The 20,512-nt window shown below is 49.3% G+C and overlaps 1 protein-coding gene across 1 annotated transcript in view; it reads right to left on the minus strand.

Moving 5' to 3' along the window:
- Rcsd1 (RCSD domain containing 1) overlaps positions 1-20,512 on the minus strand; it is a 60,042-nt gene that overhangs the window by 9,283 nt on the left and 30,247 nt on the right. Inside the window, exons 2-4 of the mRNA XM_032915538.1 lie at positions 7,498-7,599; positions 5,957-6,046; positions 1,691-1,762 (exon numbers count right to left, since the gene is read on the minus strand). Of these exons, the coding sequence (XP_032771429.1) occupies positions 1,691-1,762; positions 5,957-6,046; positions 7,498-7,599 (264 nt within the window). The remainder of the gene's footprint in view (positions 1-1,690; positions 1,763-5,956; positions 6,047-7,497; positions 7,600-20,512) is intronic.

Raw genomic sequence — 20,512 nt, forward strand, 5'->3', positions numbered from 1 at the left:
TGAGACCCTATCTGATGATGAAAATGATGATGATGATGATGGTGGTGGTGGTGGTGGTGGTGGTGGTGATGGTGATGATGGTGATGATGGTGGTGGTGGTGATGATGGAGGACGAGGAGTAGAACAGCCCCAATGAGTGGTTACAGTGGTCCAACGAGTAATTGTTGGCAGCGCCTTCAATTCCCAGGTTCCTTTGTTTGTTTGTTTGTTTGTTTCTTGGGATAGGGTTTCTCTGTGTAGCCCTGGCTATCCTGGAACTTGATCTGTAGACCAGGCTGGCCTCCAACTCAGAGATCTGCCTGACTCTGCCTTCCGAGTGCTGGGCTCAAAAGCGTGCACCACCACCTCCCAGCAGCCCTTGGGTTCTTACGGTATTTCAGACCCATGTCATCTTCCCATTAGCCAGTAGCATTTGTTCCCTATCTGTCTGCTGTGCATAGCTATTGCCTCTGCAATAACTCTACACTCAGTGCTGGTCTCCCGACACACACTAGGAAGCTGGCTTTAATCGCCTGAGGCTCACGGCAGGTCTGCTTGACCCTCGAGCCTCCCGGTGGAGTTCTGTCTTTGGAGAGCACAGTGTGGACACATCAGTCTTCAGGGTGTCTGCCTTGTAGCCATCACAATACAGGTGAAACCAGATAAGCATGGATATAAAGGGAGACCAAAGACCAAAGGGAGGGTCACTCGAAGGTAACTAAAGCCTTAAAAACCTACAGATTTGGTGGGGGAACAGGTGGGAGGCCCCGAATCAACCTTACAGATGATAGAGCAGGAAGTTTATAGAGGGACTGTGTATGAACAGCCCAGACAGGGTCTCACGGACCCAGGGTGGCCTTCAACTCACTGTGTAGTGGGGAATGAGCCTGAGCTTCTGAGCCTCCTTTGTCTGCCTTTAGAGTGCTGGGGTTGCAGGCTTCAGGCTTCTTCCACTGTGCTGGTTTTTGAGGTGCTAGGACTTGAACTTTGAATTGAATTAGGCTTTCTGCACACTAAGCCAGCGCTCTGGCCACTGGTGCTACACTACCAGTCCACAAAGTCTGAGCGCCATCTAGGGGCACACCTCTTGCTCCTGCTCTCTGTAGCTCCAGATCCGAACAGTTGAATCTCCCCCACCTAACTGGGCCGGTCAGTGTAGGACTTCCCAGAGAGTGGGCCAGGCAAGAGAAGCAGATAGAGCAACGGAAAGTCCCACACATCCGACTCCAAATGTCGGATCTTTCTCTTAACAGCTACTGTATGACCTTTAGCAACACCTTTCTGAGTCTGACCTCCACAGCCTGACCTCCACAGCCTTTTACAGAGGATTTCTGGTCACTCTCATGCATTGCTTGTCTACTACCCCACACTTCCCCAGTGCTCCCCTCAGGCCAGACGATGCCTTTGAGCATCCCCGTAAGGTGGTTAGCACTCCCAGCCCACAGGACATTATGTGTGTGTTTAGGAAGGTAGTCATTTAATGTGTCCTTAAGGACGGATGCCCAAAACAGACAAGACTGAATTGTGGCAAGAATTAAATATAGAAAACGCACAAGCTGAGAAGCAGCGCTGTTGAGCCCAGGCTTGTTTTGTTTGTTTGCTTTTGTTTTTGTAGCATGTTTTTGTATCATGTTTTTGTAGCATGAAGGAAGGGGTAGGACCACAGACGTCAGCGGGAGTGTGTGTGAGACAGGATGCATTCTGCACCTACCTGGAGCTTCTCAATCAGAGGTGAGCTCTTCACCTTGATTTTAGGTGGGTGGCCGGTGCTGGATGGTGATTTCTACAGGACAAACAGACCAAAACAAGCAAGTAAGCCAGAAGGAGGAGGGAGGTGGGAGGAGGGAGAACGGCTATTAAGCTGCCACTGCTTTGGTACCCTACCACTTACCTCACTCAAGCCTGGCTGAGACAGGCCTCCTGTCCCCACCCCCTCACCGCACACAAGCAAGGCCACTGGAGTTTGAAGTCAGGGCAGACATTCACATCACAGGAAAACTCCCACCCCAGGAAGAGTGACTTCATTGTCACTAGGAGGAAAAACTCCATCTGTGGGGATCAAGGCCTTCACCTCATGGCCTTCTACAAGGCAAGTCAACAATTGGAGGGAATTTCTCAGACAAAAGGCAAAAAAAAAAAAAGTTATTCACTCTCTTGTCACAAACAAAACAATAAATCACAGGCTGGGAATGAGATTAGACAGAGGTATTACTAAAACCCCTCCATTGGATTAATATTTTGAAAAATTCCACCAACAGCATGGTTCATGTAGCCGAATTTCCCCAGACACAGAATATTCATTTAAACAGGCAGATGTGTGTGTCAAGTATCTACCAGTCCCACATGTATTGTGTTAGTTATGAGAAGATGAAGGTAATTTGGTCTCTTCCCATAACAGTCAGAGGCTGTTGTCTATACTATGTGTCCTTTGTTACTTTTGTGATCAGTGTACACCACGAATCATTCCTGCTTCCAGATTACATGTTCATAAAAAGATTGGCTCCTTGTTCTACTCTAAATTCCCGCTACTAGGGCAAGAATGACAACAGCCGTACGATGATTAAGTGATGGTGAAGACATGGAGGATGCCTTCACGGTGATAGACAAGGCCAAGCACCGGAAGGATTTCTCCAATAGTTTGGGGCCACCCCACCCTCACACTCCATCTCCATATATGAGTGTACGGGCACCGTAAGAAGAAAAATACTGCTGACATCTGGGTAATGTTCTGAGATGTCTGGCACGTTATAGTTGTAGAAGAAGAGAGACCGACTCGGCTGATCTCCGTGGCCAGTGTCAAGGGAGAGCATGCTGCAGTGGGGCAGTAAATGCTGGGACTCAGAGACCTGCCTCATTCTGATTCCAAGTTTGGTGGCCAGATGGATGGCTGTCCTAGCAAGAGATGGCATTAAGGAAGGGTGCTGGAGGCTTCCCTTCAAGTGCTAGGTTGCCTCTGCCCTGTGAGTCAGACACATTACTAAGGCAGTCAGTCCTGGAGCCTTTTGCTTCTATGAGTGTTAGGATCCTCCAGTCCCAACTGGGAGGTTCTTAGTTTCTGTGTGTCACAAAGTTACAAGTTTAAGTTAAAGTTAGAAGTTACAGTTTCATAAACTACAGAAAATTTTGCTATCAAAGCTCACTCTAGGTATTATTATAAACTCTTCAAACTGCTTCTGGAGACAGTGGAAATCCAACAAACAGCACCTCTTAACTTCAGGGCTAGAGACCTAGCAGATGTCAGAGTTCAGACCCCTTACTGATTTGACTACAAAGCAGAATGAATCCCGTACAACCACTAATGCAGTTTCACAACATGGACAGCAGATGGCAGCATTTAGTTTATAGAATTTAATCACAGGCGCCAGGCCAGTGGTGGGACTAAGACAGTCGGGGGAGATAAACCAGTTGGCATTCATACATTTTATATATATGTGTATTGCTATAACATCCCAACAATGTGTTATGACATCTATAAGTTGTTGACCTGATATTTTCAGATGGAATGGTATTCATGTCCTTCCAACACCCTGTGGTGTCTGATTCTCCCAGGAAAGGTAGCTTGTCACTTTGCCTGCAGTCAGTAGGCGAAATTCTGGGGGCTAACCTCACATCTCAGACCCAGAAGGTATAGGAGTCCCAGCCATCGTACCCATCCCCGTGTGTGAGCAACGTGCCTGAGGGACATCGGTGCTCCTGTAAGCGGCAAGCACTACAGAGTCTTGTAACATTTCCATTCAGCCCTGGCAGGCTAACTGTGCCCCGCCCCCTCTCTGACAGAGTTCTCACGGTGACATCCTGGCCTTCTGCTTGCTATATAGACAAGTCTGGTCTTGAATTAGCAGTCCTTCTGTGACACTTTCTGAAATGCTGGGGTCACTCTTGTGTTCTGTGATACCATACTCTGTAAATTTCAGGGCAAAAAGAAAGTCACTGGCCCTGGGGGGCAATGTTATCACCCCAAACATGTAGCATCTCACTCTAGACAGGATCTTCAACCTAACACCATCCCACCCCTTGGCCATTACAGGCCTTTAACTTTTCAAGGGAAGTCCTTGAATCCAGACACTACAAACACGACCCACTTTATCTGTTTTCATTCCCACAAACAAAGCTTCTACATCCAGTTCTCTCTCTCTCTCCTCTCTCATCTCTCTCTCTCTCTCTCTCTCTCTCTCTCTCCTCTCTCTCTCTCTCTCTCTCTCTCTCTCTCTCTCTCTCTCTCTCTCTCTCTCTCTCTCTCTCTCTCTCTCTCTCTCTCTTTCTCTCTCTCTCTCTGCTGATGGTCTCATCCCCTTTTTACAGAACTAAGGAATTAGTGTGGAGCAATGAGTCCTCTTGGGGCAAGCCTAGGTTATCAGGGGACAGCTTAGATGGTCACACCACAGCCCACTGTACCACAGCAGAGGTGCCAAGCTCAGCAGGGAACAGCCACGAGGAGAGGCTGACCTTCCGAAAAGAGAAGTTGCCTGGGCTGGGAACCCCATGCAGCCACAGCACCATGATGCCAGCACTTGAGGGGACCCAACCAAACCACGGAGTTTCTTAAACTCAGCTCTGGAGATTTCTCACCTCACCAGACTACCCTTGTTCGGCAGAGTGGAAGTTATCCCCAGAGCAGGTGGACTCAGGACTCCGCGCTTACTTGACTGAGGGTAGCTATGACTTCTCAACCCTTTCATTTATTTTAACTGAAAATACAAAACAACTGATGTGTATGTGCTTTGCCTGCATTTTGGTGCCCATGGAGGGAGGTTAAAGGAAGACATCGTATTCCCTTGCACTGGGGTAACAGAGCCATCAAGTGGGTATTGGGAATTGAACCCAGGTCCCTTGAACCAGCAGCCTCTGCTCTTAACCACTGAGCCATATTCCAAGTGCTAAGTTCAGTGCTCTTTAGTTATACTTAGCTCTTATTTGTTTTGTGTGTGTGTGTGTGTGTGTGTGTGTGTGTGTGTGTGTGTGCATGTGTCACACATGTGTCACTGCATGCACACAGAGGTCAGAGAACAACTTTTGAGACTGGGTTCTTTCCTTTTACCATGTGGTTACTAAGGACAGAATTCAGGTCATCGGACTTGGTGGCAAGTAAGTGCCTTTCCCCGCTGAGCCATCTTGCTGGCCCAGGTTCTCTGCTTTTTGATGCACTTCTGCCTGTGAGCCTTGGGCTGACAAAAGGGCTTGAAAATCATTCATCTACATCAACCGTTTCACTTTGTAGGGGACAGCATGTCCTGAGTTCGGTGCCTTTTATCAGGATGCTGGTCCCCGGAAAGAAGGGGGGCGGGAAGGGGGTTGAGGTGGGACTCAGGAGCTGAGCTGTTTGGCTTGTTTGCTCTATTTTGGGCTTGGCCTCTCGGGCCTGAAGACAACATGCAAATTGGTTTCTGGCAGGACCGTGACCGTGACCACAGCAAAGGTTCACGAGCTGCTGGGTTGGGGCCTGCAGCAGCCACTCCAACAGCTACAATTAGATAAATAAGAGCGGGCAGTGTGACGGCTGAGACTCTATTACTGGCTATGATGTATAACACCAGAGCCTTCGTTATGTCGGCAGCACTAGCTATTTATATCCAAGAGCCAGGAGGCCCTCTGTGTGCTCTGGTTCTCTTCCAGGGACCCAGAACAATGGCCAGCCTTTGCCAAGGATGCGGAGAGGTCGTGAACTTCTCTACCACGGTGGCTCTGCCTCTGAGGGCATAGCTCCTCTCCGCGAGGGCCTATCTACACCTCGTCTACCACCCTTCCCTTGGGGACTGAAAAATGGCTCTGGTCCTTGGCTGATCCTTAAGGAGGCTCAGGGGAAAGCTAGTCTCTACAGTAAAAGATCCGGGAGGGAGTGAGAGAGACTCATTCTTGTACCCGCGGTGAAGCCATCCTGGTGGGAATGTCAAGGCCCAACACGGTGACGCTTGTAGCTCTTTCCTGCAAAGAAGATGAGACCCCACAGGCAGCAGCTGTGTACCCGGGTGGCACTTACCTCCTCACCATTCTGGCCCAGCTCTACCTTGGGGGGGAAGAGGGGGAGGGAGCAGGGCGGTTTCCTTCTTGTTGGCTTACTGGCTGGTGTCTAGAGGGAGAGTGACAGACGACACACAGAGAGAAAGAGAGGCAGTGAATCAGGCAATAGGGAGGAAGAGGAAGGCTCGGAAACTGGTGTCAGGAGTGGTTAGGGATGTCTAGAGGAGGCAAGAATGGTGGTGGGCCCGACTATCTAAGGGACTGTCCTCCAGCTGTGCATTGGCAACCCATGATCCCCTCTCCTGCTCAGGTCAGCGACACCACCCTCTTGTACTTGAGCCCTCTCCCCCCTCCAACCTGAGCTAACCTTGCAAGATGACATCCACATCTTTGCCTTTCTGGCTGAGAGGCAGAACTAGACCATCTCCTTTGTCCTTTAGAGCATTCCTCTCTAGAGACCGTGGGTCAATTTTATTTTTAATTGAGAAAACAAAAGTGGAAAATCAATCATGTACCTAAACAAGGCAGCTAGGCTGCTGTGGGGTCCACAGCATCCAGGCAGACCCCTCCCCCACCTCGGGAGCCTCCTTTTACTTTCCTTGCTGCTATTTGACAGAGGGTCTCCTGCCTGGGCAGAGCCTTGACGTCCTCGTGGAACTGAGGGTGACCTTGAAGTAACTCCCTTTCATTTTTGGGGGGGGGAGGGGTTGTTGTTGTTGTTTGTTTCGCTTTGTTTGTTTGTTCTGTTTGTTTTAAGGCAGTTCTCAGTAGCCCTGGCTATCCTGGAACTCACTCTGTAGACGAGGCCTCCAATCAGAGATCCTCCTGCCTCTGCCTCCTCAGTCCTGGGATTAAAGCTGTATACACCCATACCTGGCTGACTTGAACTCTTGGTTCTTCTAACATTGCTCCCCTCAGCTCACTTCTAATGGAAGCCACCAACAACGTGAGACAATCCAGTACAACTGTCAAAAGCATAACTTTTTTTTTATTAAATATTTTCGTCTTTGGCAGGATTCTTCTAGAATCTCCTAGTCCTGGGTCCCTTTCTTCCTCATTCCTGGTTTCTTCGTGGAATGTGCTTCCTTCCAAATTCTCAGTTCCAGATCTGATGAGGTCCTGCCTATCTTCTGCTTCCTAGGCTGGAGGCAGGAGCTGAGTGTGTGTGAACCAGTCCAGGCTGGGCAAAGGGGATCACTGCCGGTTGTGGGTGGGTGGAAGATCAAGAAAAAAGGGAATCTATACTGTCTGGTTATCACCCCCCCTCACCACAATGGGAGCCTCACTCCAGGAGGGAAAGACTTTGCCCAAGCTCCAAGGCGGGGGGGGGGTGGGGGGGGTGGGGGTGGGGGGGGGGGGGAGGTGTGGGGTGTGTGTGTGTGTGTGTGTGTGTGTGTGTGTGTGTGGCAAATTCTCCACATTCAGAGAGACCCTCTGTGGCTTCTCTTCCTAATTTGGTAATTGCCAAGGCTCCTCCAGCCCTCTTTCTCCTCAGGGACTGAGAGGCTTCTCCTCCTCCAGGCCCCTCCCGAAGAGGATGCACCAAGCATCTAGACTCACCTCCCTAGCCACAGCTGCCTGCTCCCCAAACCGCCCAGCCAGCTGGGCCACTGAAGGCTGCGCTGAGCTGTCAACATTGGAGTTGGTCTCCGAGGGTCTTTCCTGGCAAACAAAGGAGACATGAACGGTAATCAGCAAGGTCACATGGGGTGCCATGAAAGGCACCTGTTTTGTGGTCCCTTCAGGAATTCTATGAGGAGATATTTTTAACAGTATTTTGCAACTAGCTCCCATATTCAACTAGCCTCCTCGTCTTCCTCCTATTCAGTCACCAACATTTAGTGAGTAGCTACAATGTATTGAGGTTCTGGGTGTGCCCTTGGAGACAAATAAAACAAGCGCTTGACAGATGTCGAGGGATTGGAGGGAGTTGGGCAAGGTCTCTTACTCTGCAAAGATCCGCCACCCCAGACATGGGACCCATCAACAACAGCCTGCAAATCCCCTTCCCCTGCTTAATGACTCGGAAAAGTGGAGGTGCAGTAGGAATGCAAAAATGCTGTCTGAGCCAGGGTCTTTGTAGGAAATGGAGAGAGCATTTACTCTTTCTAGAATTTTCCCATCTAAATGTACATGATTTTGTTTTCCCTACTTAACTGACAGCCTTGGGCAATAGTGACCATTTATTACATTAGTGACTGACTGAGAGGCAGTAGTAGACGCCATGGCGGGGCGAGGGGGACTCTACCAGAGACTCACTCCATCTCTCACTGCTTCAGCAGTCTGGCCTCGGTGGGGTGATACCAGTGTCTCTCCTTAGGCTGATCTGAGTTTGGTGACTGACTGTATTATAATGGCAGGGCAGGGGCAAGGAGCAGGGTTCCTGTCATGACACTTGGCTGTGGTCCAGCCCCCAGTTCTGGTCAGTAAACTTATTGATGCTTCAGGACAAGATGCTTGAAGGACATAGTCCATCACATGTGCCACTTGTCACTGTGCCACAGAGGATGTCAGGTGACCCTGGAAATGGCACTTCATGTCTGCTACATACACATGGTCTACATAATAACCTGGTTTTGGATCTCTTTCTGTCTCTGAGTCTTTGTTTCTCTCCCTCTCTTCTCTGTCTCTGTCTCTCTGTCTGTCTCTCTCTCTCTCTCTCTGTGCGTGAGTGTGTGTGTGTGTGTGTGTGTGTGTGTGTGTGTGTGTGTGTGTGTCCCTCTCTCTGATGCAGGGTCGTCTTGTTCTGTAAACTAAGCTGACCTTGAACTTATGGCCCTCCTACCTTTTCTTTCTCAAGTGTTAGGGTTTTGAGTGTGTACCACCATACCCAGATCCTTTTGGGTTTTTTCTTTTTACTTTTAAAGTGTGTGTGTGTGTCAGTGTGTCTGTGTGGGCCAGAGAACAACTTGCAGACCTGTAGGCTGGGCGCATAGGCAATCCTAATTATAATAACCCTGCACCTTCTCCACTCCCCACTCCCCAACCCCGCTGCCATTCGGTCACCAAACTCAGAGCATCCCAATGAGAGACACATCAGCACTGCTTACTGCTGAAGCAATGAGAGGGGTGGAGTGAGTCTCTAGCTGAGTCCTAGCAGCTCCCTTCTCATCCTGTTTGCTACTTGCAGGAGTCAGGACCTTCCTTCCACCAGTGGATCTCGGGAACTGAACTCTGGTCATCAGCCTTGGTAGCAATCACCTTTACCTACTGAGCCATCTTGCCGGCCCCTCCTCTTGGTCTTATGCATTCAGTCCTGGAACTATTAGGCGTCTTCGTTGTTTTGTTTTGTTGGTTTTTTGTTTTGTTTTGTTTTGTTTTTGTCACTATGATTGTAGTTTTATTGTTATTATTATTTATAAAACATAGACAGAGAACTTTATCATTTTCCTCCTGTCCTGGGAAGGCTGCTGTCTTTGCCTCTGCGTGAGCCTCATGGCCTCTGAGATGGATCATACCCTGCTCCAGCAGCAACCGTCCATCTCTGTACCACATGTCCCCTGTGCACAGCCATACCCACGACCCTCCTTCTGGTACTAAAAGTGTCTCCCAGTTACTTGATTTGGCCCCTGACACCTCCTGGCAACCAAGGGGAGCGAGCATGGCTGGTTGGAAGGAAATTTGTGCAGAGGCAGGGAAGACTGAATGGAGCCTCAGACTGGATGGGAATGGATACCCTGGGGCCAAAGTCAGGTACCTCATTCCTGTCAGCTGCATCACTCAAGTTCATCCCCACTCCAGTCTAAACACCAAGGTTGATTTCAAGGAAGAGTCCAAGTGATTGCCTCTATTCAGGATTTCACATTTCTCCCAAGTCCTGGGAAGGCCCTGGAAGCCTGACGCTCCCTCCCAAGAGACTGCTGGTGGGCTCGGGACTGACCCCTGTCTGACTGTCCCACTGGCTGCCTGAATAGTGGCCAGAGACCCAGGACTCGCTGTGCTGGAACATCAGAAAGGCTTTAGGGTCAGAGTGTGGTGAATTGAGCTACCCTTGGCAAAGATGCGGGCGATCATTCTGTCCATCTGTCTAGCTTCCTGCCACATACCAGCATGGCCTCTGTCCACCACTATTTATTGCTCCGGCCCTGCTGACTGTGCACTCTACCCCAACTTCCCGGGCGCCGATGGCTGGTGGTGCAGGGAGAGACATTCCAGTTAAAAATAGAGTTATAGAGGGATCAAAAACACCAGAACTTCTCTGTCTCAAGACTGTGCTTGGCAAGGGGCTCAGCAACAAGGGAACATAAGGTTTCTGGAAACACTTAGGGCTCACAGATCAGGTGGAAAAAAAGATTCTAACACAGAGTTTGCTTTCTAGAGGCTCCCTAGGCAATGCGTTTTCTTTAGTGGGTAAGGCGTTTCACCCCCACCTATCTCCAGGATACCTCCTCTCCTGAACTTCAGAACACTGAGAGATGACTGCTTAGTGCACACGGAACACACTGAAGCCTGGAGACATACATCATTTAGCCAGGGACACACAGAAGAAACAGAGTACAATTAACCATGGGATATTTGACCCTGACCCCCAGCAAAGGTTAAGTAACATATCCTGTCAAGTCACTTGAAGAACTGTCAAGGGCTATTACGTAAATATCAAAAATCATGATTAGCCATTGAGGTGCACAGCTGCTAGGGGACAAGCATGGTCCTCAGGCTGGTGGCCCAGCACATGTGAGATTGTGAGATCTTTGCATTTCGATTCTAGTCACAAAACTCCCTCAGTGGGTGCAACAGCATACAAGCCATCCCGGGCCAGAGCGGCCATCCTCTCACTGCCTCCTGTCCTGTATCCCTGCACCAGGGGAATTTCAAACCCAGATCTCAAATACACCGCGAGGCTGAGGATAACCTTATACTTTTTGCTTCCTCTCCCCAAGTGCTGGGATTACTTACCCTCATCTACCAAGATGCCCAGTTTTATCGGCACTGGGAATTGAACCCGGAGCTTTGTGTATGAGAGGCAAGCACTCTAGCAACTGAGCCACACTTATAGTCCATATATTCCCGGTTTTAAGAAAGACTTCAGTGTCTCTTTTAGGCATTCCTAACACCTTCAGCATCCCTGGATAAATATCTTTTTTCCCCTCTTCTGGTTCATAAAGTGCCTAGCATGGGCCTGAAATGCAGAAGGCTGCTCAGAGCTTGGGCTCTTTGCTCCTCTCTCACCCAGCCTTATCTGCCAGTGTGGGACCTGGGCACCTGCTCCTACAGTCCCTGACACCCTAACACCCTGTGGAGCACACCCGGTAGTAACCCTAAGCTCCACCTCTTTCTGGGCTCGATTCTTACTTGCTGTACCCTTCCCACCACCATGGAGGCCTGGATCTGCCAACTGCCTTTGAGACCACACTTGTAAGAAAGTCTGAAACACTGGGCAATGGCGATGTACAGCTTTAATACCAGCCATTGGGAAGTAGAGGCAGGTGGATTTCTGAGTTTGAGACCAGCCTGATCTACAGAGTGAGTTCCAGGATAGCCAGGGCTACACAGGGAAACCCTGTCTCAAAAAAACTTAAAAAAAAAAAAAAAAAAGAAAGAAAAAAAAGAAAAGGTCAGATTCAGCAGGGCCTGAGCAAAATTACCTGTGGTGGTGGTTTTTTTTTTTTTTTTTCCACGACCGGGGGAGTTTCTGAGAACTGAGGAGCCTATGTCTAGACTGTGTGGAACTTCCTGGACACTGTTGCCATGCTTAGTAAATAATTCGGAGGCTGCTGACCATAGTAGAACCTTTGTGTATGGGCCTGAGGAAAGGCCTGCTACCTCCCTGGCTCTTCCTCTCCTCTCCACCCTCCCAGTGGTGGCAAACTCCAAGTGCCTACCAGTCTCTGGGCCACAGTTTAGGGCAACAAGGTATGACGGGAAGGCAGATAGTGCATGGCAACGAGAGAGCGCTGCCTGAGGGTGAAGGAACTTTTGCTCTCAGCCAATAGGAAGGTTCCTTGCTCTTTAGAACACTGATCCCAGAGTTTCATAAGCAATAAAAGATGCTTGCTTCTTTGGTCCCCCAGAAAGGAAAAGGATCTTAAGATGGTGCCGTCTCCCATGAAGAGTAGCCAACCCTTACAGAGCTGCTTCACTGTCACTTGGGAAGGATCAGTATAGACTCTTGGGGTGTTCGTTCTCTTTGTTCCTCACTCTTTAGTTTATCTCACTGTTTCCCTTATTGTCATCCTAGGAGGATGGAGAGGCTACTGGACCAGACTAGGCAGGTTCCATTTACCCTGCCTGCCTCTGTGAGAAGCTCTGTCCTCAGAGCTGTGGGTTTCACACTGTGTGAGTCCTCCCTCTTCTAGAGGAGAAAATTGGAACGACACTGCAGAGTAATTTTCTGTTACCCGAGTAAGTGCTGGTGGGAGAGCCACCTGGGTTCTGGAGTGCCAGCTTTTCCCACACCCCAGTCTCCACTAGCCCTACCCCTTCACTAGAGGGCATGTCTCAGGCTCTGAGTGTAAAAGCGAATAAGGTAGAACAGCTGCTCCCCTTCCAGAATTTTCCTGTGAGAGAAAGCAACAACAAAGATAGACTAACAACAAAGTGATTTGTGAAAGGACATGACAGAGGCAAAGCAGGTCACCTTTCCATGAGGGTTCAGAAAGGTATCTCCAAGGAGGGAGTATCGGTTAAATCCCAGGCAGGAAGGGTTCCGCACAGAAGGGCAAACAGGAACCTGATAAGGGACAGCAGAGATAAGTGAGCAGGGATAATTTGGGCACCAGAGTCAGATGGGGAGGTAAGGGATAGGTCAGAGTAAGTCTGGGGCCATCCCCTTATGGGTACACTGTAACAAGCAGTTGCGGGTTCATTTTGAGTACATTGTAACAAGCTGTTGCCAGTTCATTTTGAGCCAGTGGTTACTCATGAAGAAGCTACATGTGGAAGACTATGAGGATGGGTAAGAGGCGGAAGGCATGTGCTGGCAGGGCATGGTCCAGCGAGGAGGTGACAGCGGAATGGACCATTCATACAGCCAGGAGATGGGGAGAAAGGAGAATGACTAATGGAGCATGTGTAGATGTGGGGTGGGGGGACAAAGTGAAATAAACTCTTGGACTTTTGTTAGGGACAATGGGACACTTGAGTATTCTCTTCTAGGTTAAGGAAGGCTGGTTGTGGAAGGAAGAGTGAGGAGGACAGATGGGGACGGAATAGTACTTTCTTGATCATGAATGTTTGCAACGCCTCAAAGTCACCCTAGTTAAGATGCAGTAGAGAAGAAAAAAAAGACACAGTAGAGAGAGTGAATGCACACCTGGGTTTAGAGATAAAAGAAAGAAACAACATCAGGAGTACCCAGGAGTACCCAGGTAGAGTTGGCAGTTGAAGCCACAAGGCTGGATCAAATCAGAGGAGACTCAGAACAGGGAAGGGCAGAGATGGAAGGTAGGGCACTGCTGGTCTCCTCCGCCATGAGGTGGCCTTTATTCCAGAAGGTGGATCACCACTGTCACTCCAGGGGAGACATCACATGTGGTTGTCCACAGGATAGGGCACTGCCAGGTTTCCTGACTCAAGTGGATAGGGGGAAAGAACCCCCAAATGTTCCACATAGACAGTGTGGTGTTCCTCGTCCCTGCCGATTCATCCATTCTCTCTTGAGCATCACCAGAGACTGTCAAATGCATTGTGGGAACCAGTGATGCCCTTAATCTATGAACACCCACTCTAGGGGAACACTAGGTGGAAGTGAACGACTCTTGACAGAAGGAAAGAAACGGGCATGCGGCGACACTTACTTATTTCACACAAGATTTAGAAAGTGCCAGATATCTCCAACCTGCCCACCTGTAGGATTTGAGGACCTGAAAATGGAAGTTGGCCTCTGCAACTCCCTCTGAGAGAAAACCCACATAAAACACCCAATACAGCATGGGAGCCCAGGCACTGGTGAGGGGTGGGTTTCTGGGCTTTCTATTTTATCTGGGACTTGGTATTGCACCTCATTGGTCCTAGTGGGGTGACTATGGGACACAGTCCTGGGTGCCTAAGGGCAGGAGGCCTGGGGAGGCCATCAAGTGGGGGCCATCAGGGATAATGGTAGGAATGTAAGCAGGGTTGGGGGCTGGGTGGATGCCCATGTAACATCGGTGGGTATCAGGGAAAAGGATGGCCACAGCAGTGCTTCAGTTTAGCAATGTAATCTGGGAGATACATTTTCTGGGGGAAAAACCAACTGTGAGCTGTGACCCAAGCATTGGAAAGAAAGCATTTAGGCTTACAAGGGCACAGGGACAATAAATGAGAGCAATGCATTCAGAGTCAGATGTCGGCTTCCGGACGCTCCTCATGTGTGGAGGGTAGGGGCACCTTGAATGTCTGTAAAGCCCATGTGTTGGAGGTTTGGTTTCCAGCCTAATATTGTGAGGGGGTGGGTGAAAGCTTTGAGAAGTTGGGTCTAGTGCTAGGGCATGAGGCCACTGGGGACATGTGCTAGCAGGAAATATTACGACTCTGACCTGTGACCTCTTCTCTCTCTTTGCATCCTAGCTGTCATGAGATGAGCAAGTCTCCTCTGCCGTACGCTCTCCCTGTGACGTAGTATGCTACCACAGGCCCAAAGCAGCAAGGCTGATTGACCATGGAACCTCAGAGATCACACACGTAAACAAACCTGTCCTGGTTTAGCAGTTGATTCAGCCTGGGTGTGTGTTTGTTACTACAGCAATGGAAAGTGGACCAGCAGAACCTTCCTGACCATCCGTTTCCTGTTTTGTAAGTGAGGTTAGTAATACCCAGCAGCCTTTGCTTCAGCACAATGTGCAACTTGTGTCCTGGTTTTTGGAAGCCGCACCACCCTTCTCCATGGATGGCAAGAAACTAACATCCACACAGCCCCACTTGACTGGGAGTGAACCCTGTGTTCCAGGCAGGGCGTGTTGACGGTTTTACCTGCTCTGTGTGGGGAGCAGGTCAGGTTTCAGACTGAGTTCTAATGCTGGCTCTTAACTTTCCATTCGGTGGCCCCAGATGTTAACTCTAGGGAGCGAGTGAAGTCCTGAGCCAGTGGGGTCCTGAGTGAGGGCCGGCCATGTCAAGGATCAAGGCCTCTGACTCACAGGGAATTGGAGGGCCTTTCCCATGTGGGTTAGGCTTGGATTGGGCAAATCTTTCTTCTGGCCCAATATGAGTGTCGATGAGAGAGCAACCAGTGTGTGCAAAAGTACAACTGCAGCTTCCTCACCCTGGAAGGTTACAGCCAAAGACGGCTCCCCTACAAACACATCCTTACACCCCCCCTGTGCTGTGCATAATAACTATGCTGAGGCTCTGGATTGCAGGGGTCGGTGGTACCATTCCAGCAGAGTCTGCATGGGCCAACTGTCCCCAGCTCTTCTGGGTACTCATGTCTTTCTTTTCTCCTCTCTCCCTATGCTTCTAGGCAAGTCAACTCCCAGCCATATTGGATACAATGGTGTCTAAACTTCATGTCTCAGTTTCCCAATCTGTAAAATGGGAATGAATACGATAGTACTATGTTATAGAGCCACTGACAGGATTTAATGAGTTATATTTAAAATGCTTAGAATAGGACTTGGCACATAGAAAGGGTTCACTGATGAGGGTTCACTTGCTGCTTGCCCATATGGTTTAATTGATGAACGCTGGTTATGGTGCTAGCCCCTTGCCTGTATGAGCTGATAGGTGTTCATAATGCCTAATCTTCTCTTCTGCTCTCTTTGGGGTACAGAAGGCCCCGCTGGCTAAGATGCTGTACTCCTCCATTAGGAGTATGGCGTCCCGCACCAACCACTGAGCTACTTTATCACTGAGGTGCATGCACAGCAGACATTGTCTCTCCATCCTTGACTCATTTACCATCCCTAGGAAAATTTCACAGGAGCCCTGCCCCACCTCCCAAAACCCTGGCTATGTGTGGATCTCTAAATCACATCAAAGCCCTTGGATCAGAACTCCAGATTCATGTTCACTAGCCAGTGAACAGAGAAATCACAACACAAACACACCATTTCACTGTGCGCCCCCACAAACTTTGGGAGAGCTCTCACTCTGTGGCACAGGCTGGTACCAAACTCACAGCTATCCCCCTACCTCAGCCTTCCAAGTGCTGGGACTATAGGCTTGAGCCAACATGCCAGTTCTAATTGCCCATTACTTTGGAAAATTCATTTATTTACTAAGTATGTGTGTGTGTGTGTGTGTGTGTGTATGTGTGTGTGTGTGTGTGTGTGCGCGCACACAGTGTGCATGCTAGAGATCAGTCATTTCTTTCCTCCCACTAAAGTTTCAGGAATTAAACTCAGGCTGTCCGACTTGGAAGCCTCTGACCAGAGTCATCTTGCCAGCACTAACTGTCTGCTTTAAATACGATCATATCTCAATCAAATTATTACTTAAAAATGCAAATCCTTAACACTCAGCCTAAAGGAACCATTGACTTGAGATAGAGAAGCTAATGGGGAGGAAAACTGACTTTGTGTCTGTTGTGCTGACTTTCCTCGCTGCGTTCTGCATCCCCTGTGGATAGGTTCTTCCTGTTCCCAGCATGCCTTGTAGCTGCAGATGTATTGGAGGAGTCTCTCAGTCAGCCTCTGGGGGAAGGAGCTAATGAGGTGTTTATAAGTTAGGCACCAAACCTTAAACGTCTTCAAGGACGGAGGGAGTTTGCTCCAAGAAGCAGCAGAAGGCTCTATATTCAGTCACTCGGCATTGAGAAGTTGGACGCAGCTGCGTGTGCCTAACAGTGGTGAAGTGCTTATGGGTTAAGATAAATAACCCAGGTATGGATATATTAAACAATGGATTAAAGGGCAACATTTAGAGTGTTGGCGCTCAAAGAGCTCTGGTTTACCTGAAGGCCTGGTGGTGATGAGAAGGCCGGCCACTGTGCTGGGTGGGCTTACCACCTACACCAAAAGCTCGGAGGAAAAGGCACAGGAACAACCTCGCGAAGGAGGTGATGAGCGTGTCGCAGGGTCACAGCCAGGGCTTATTGTGAGCTCCCTGGGTGACAGGCTCATTCCTCTGGTGCCCTCTCACCATACGGGACGTGCTAACTGAAGTTGTCAGATGGACTACAGAACACGGTTCACTCCTTAGGCTGATGTGGGCTGAAATGTGAAAGGATCTGCTGTTCAACCTCAAGGCCGACACTGTGAGAATGGATAGTTCTTTCCTCATGTTTTGAAGATGTCTGTTTTACTGTTTAAATGATGCGTGCACATGTGTCTGCACGGGGATACGTGTGTGTGTGTGTGTGTGTGTGTGTGTGTGTGTGTGTGTGTGTGTGTGTGTGTGTGTGTGTGTGTGTGTGTGTGTGTGTGTGTGTGTGTGTGTGTGTGTGTGTGTGTGTGTGTGTGTGTGTGTGTGTGTGTGTGTGTGTGTGTGTGTGTGTGTGTGTGTGTGTGTGTGTGTGTGTGTGTGTGTGTGTGTGTGTGTGTGTGTGTGTGTGTGTGTGTATGTTGTGTGTGTGTGTGTGTGTGTGTGTGTGTGTGTGTGTGTGTGTGTGTGTGTGTGTGTGTGTGTGTGTGTGTGTGTATGTGTGTGTGTGTGTGTGTGTGTGTGTGTGTGTGTGTGTGTGTGTGTGTGTGTGTGTGTGTGTGTGTGGAGCTGAAGCCTGGCTGGTACTACAAGGTGACAGCAGAGCCTGCAGACAGGTGGGGATGGAGGGCCTCGGACCACATTCAGTTGAGGGTAGTCATCAGTGCAGCCTGACGTAAGATTAAAACATAAGTTGTTTTTGCTTTTTAAACTCACTCCCACAATTCTTGACTGTGAACTTTGTAGATGGCAACATCAAGTCCCAGTGCCAAAAGGTCAGGTGCACCTAGACAATTCATTCACCATCAATAAGTAAAATATATATTCCGTCTCTTTCCAGAGTCTGTTCAAAGCCTCCCAGCCCTGTGCTATGCTCACACTGGTGACTCTACAAATATACTTGACCTTCTGGAGAGTCCCTCCCACCATGAGCCTGGAGTTCTCTGGGCAGCCACCTAGAGGGAACCACAAAAACCCTTCTCTGGGGACCACAGTGGTGACAGCATATATATACCCGAGGTCTGTGACATTTGTCCTGCCTGCCGCAGCAGAAGGTGGAGACGACCTTCTAAGATTAGAACAGATTTCCCAAGGACCAGGCTTGCCTGCCAGGCAGCTGCTGCCTCTCCTATTACAGGAGCTTCCTCCTGCCAGCACAGCCAGGAATGGGGGTTTTATCAGGGGTTCTCAGGATGTCCCATGCTTGGGGGACCCACAGGAGTGAGTGGTACTGACTCCTGGAATCCCTAATGTTGAGAGCCTCATAGGGGGTGATGTGGGGAGGAGAAAGTCCCTTAAAATATCTCCCGTCTGAGTTGTGGACCTAGTTCACAGGCAGAAGAACTCATTGGTAATTCCAGTAGCTACAGCGCCCGGAGCATCTTCCAAGTACCAGACCCATCTATGGACACAGCTTCACAGAGCTTATGCAACACAATAGAGTCTATCAATAGAAGGACGAATATTGGCTTCCTGTGACTGGAGAAATTAAGGCAGAGAGCTATTAGCAGGTGACACTCCCTAAGTGGCAGGGACAGCAATGTTCTCTGGTGTCACTCTGGGGAATGTGCACAGAACTCTGTGTCCCACAGAGGAGTACTTTCATAGCCGCAGTAAGGAACAGTTAGGACAGGGCTATCTGAAAATGACAGGTCTGGCAGACTCGGACCACAGCTGAGGGCTCGTCTGGAAGCCAGGGGGCTTGGGCTTATACCACCAGAGGCCAGTGCACAAAAGGGAGGAAGCTAAATAGTTCCCCATTAATCAATATGTATCTGTTGGATGGTTTTACAAAATAAGGCTATTTGATTAACTTGCCTAGTGTAACTCCAGCCATGGTTCCTTGAAAATCCCAGAGAAGCCCCCTAGGGCAAGGCTTTTCAGTGTTTGAAGTCACAGCTGATTGGATGTTGGCAAACGAGAAGAAAATGTCTTCTGTGCACTGAGTGGGCTTGGCCCCTATCTGCTCTGAGAAGTGGAATTGTCCAGTAGAGAGAGAGAAGCTAACAGAAAGATACCACCTTAATTATTTTAAATAAAGAGCTGAACCCACAAGCCTGCATAACAACTCTGGCAAAACACTGTCCGGCCCCGGAGAATGCTGTGAGCCTAGGCGTACAGAGACCTCACCTGGCAAACTGACACGGAGTCCCCCCAAGACACTGGGCGTTTGCACGAACTGTGCCAGGCGCTGTCACTCATCTGCACATTTGGGCAGAAGTAGCTGTTCCTTCTTTGTCCTACCTTGGCTTAGACTTGTGCATCCAAGCTTCCTGCAGCCTGTGCCCTGCACCTCCAAGTACTCGGGGCATGCCAAGAAATAGCTCCTTTCATAATGGAGGGTACTGTGAAGACGTTCATTCAGCAGTCATCATTAATTTTACTTCCGTTTACAGTTTATTAAGGAAAAAATGCAGAGAGGAAGGGTGAGGAACGCACATGAGAAAGAAGATGTGACATTTAAATAAGATAAGTAGAAGTGGTGTGAACAAGGTGCACGGTGTGTGTACATGCCCGTGTGTGTGTGTGTGTGTGTGTGTGTGTGTGTGTGTGTGTGTGTGTGTGCTTGCAACCAGAGACTTACATAAAAGACTGTTGAGAAGAAGTTCTTGGGGATAGGAAGCTTGTGTGGCTGGAGTTAAGAGGTCCTTTAAGATACATCTCTGGGAGAGTCTCTCCTGCTGTCACCCCTGAGCACAGAGCACAGATACAATGTGGTTAGTTCCAGCCTCTAGGCCAGTTGCCTGGCCCATAGCAGGTGTCTAACACATGCCTGCCAATGGATGTATGAAGAAATAGCCCATGCCTCAGCAAACCAACATTCTGAAGGTCTTATAAATATAGATCCGGACCTTGAGGTGAAAGTGGAGAGACGCGGTCAGCCAGGGATGGTTCTGAGCAAATCGGTTTGCACATCTCCATTAAACTCCAGCAACTCATCAGGGTCACGGGAATAGCAACAGAGGGCAGAGGGAGAATGGCCCCTGCCCAATTCGTTACTTAAGAATCAGAGCTCATGTGTACAAAGAGCTAAGAAACCCATTACCATCTCATGTTCTGCCCTGAGTGTTTCCCTCTCGGGATGATCCCTAACCTACTCTGGGACAAGGTGGTTCTCCAGAGGACTTCAAATCTATCTCTTCGTCTGTAGTGGTTAAATATTCTGTGAGTGATTCCACAGTTTTCGGTCCCATTTCATCAAGGATTGATCTGAGGACAGGGAGAGTTTGGGTCCCTTACCAAGGAAGAGCAGTGCCTGTCCTGCTGGCTGAAGATCAGGATTTGGCAGACAGGTGTGCATTATACTCCTCATAGGAAACCCAGAGGCAAGAAGGGCCAGAAAGAAACTGGCCCCATCTCAAGAAGCAATGCTTATGAGGTCTAAGAAATAATCCAGCCTCCTGCAGCTAAACTGCCCTTAGCATCTGAACCCCCTCCACTGTCCTTGGGAGCTCTCTCATTGGAGTCCAGCCAACATGCTCCATACATAGGGACTTTGCCATGGGACCCACAGACAATTTATTTTCTTCTTGCCCCTCTCCCTCTTTGTCTCTCCCCGTCCCTCCCTCTTTCCCTC

This window comes from Rattus rattus, chromosome 10 (genome assembly GCF_011064425.1).
Source record: "Rattus rattus isolate New Zealand chromosome 10, Rrattus_CSIRO_v1, whole genome shotgun sequence".
Classification (NCBI taxonomy): domain Eukaryota; kingdom Metazoa; phylum Chordata; class Mammalia; order Rodentia; family Muridae; genus Rattus; species Rattus rattus.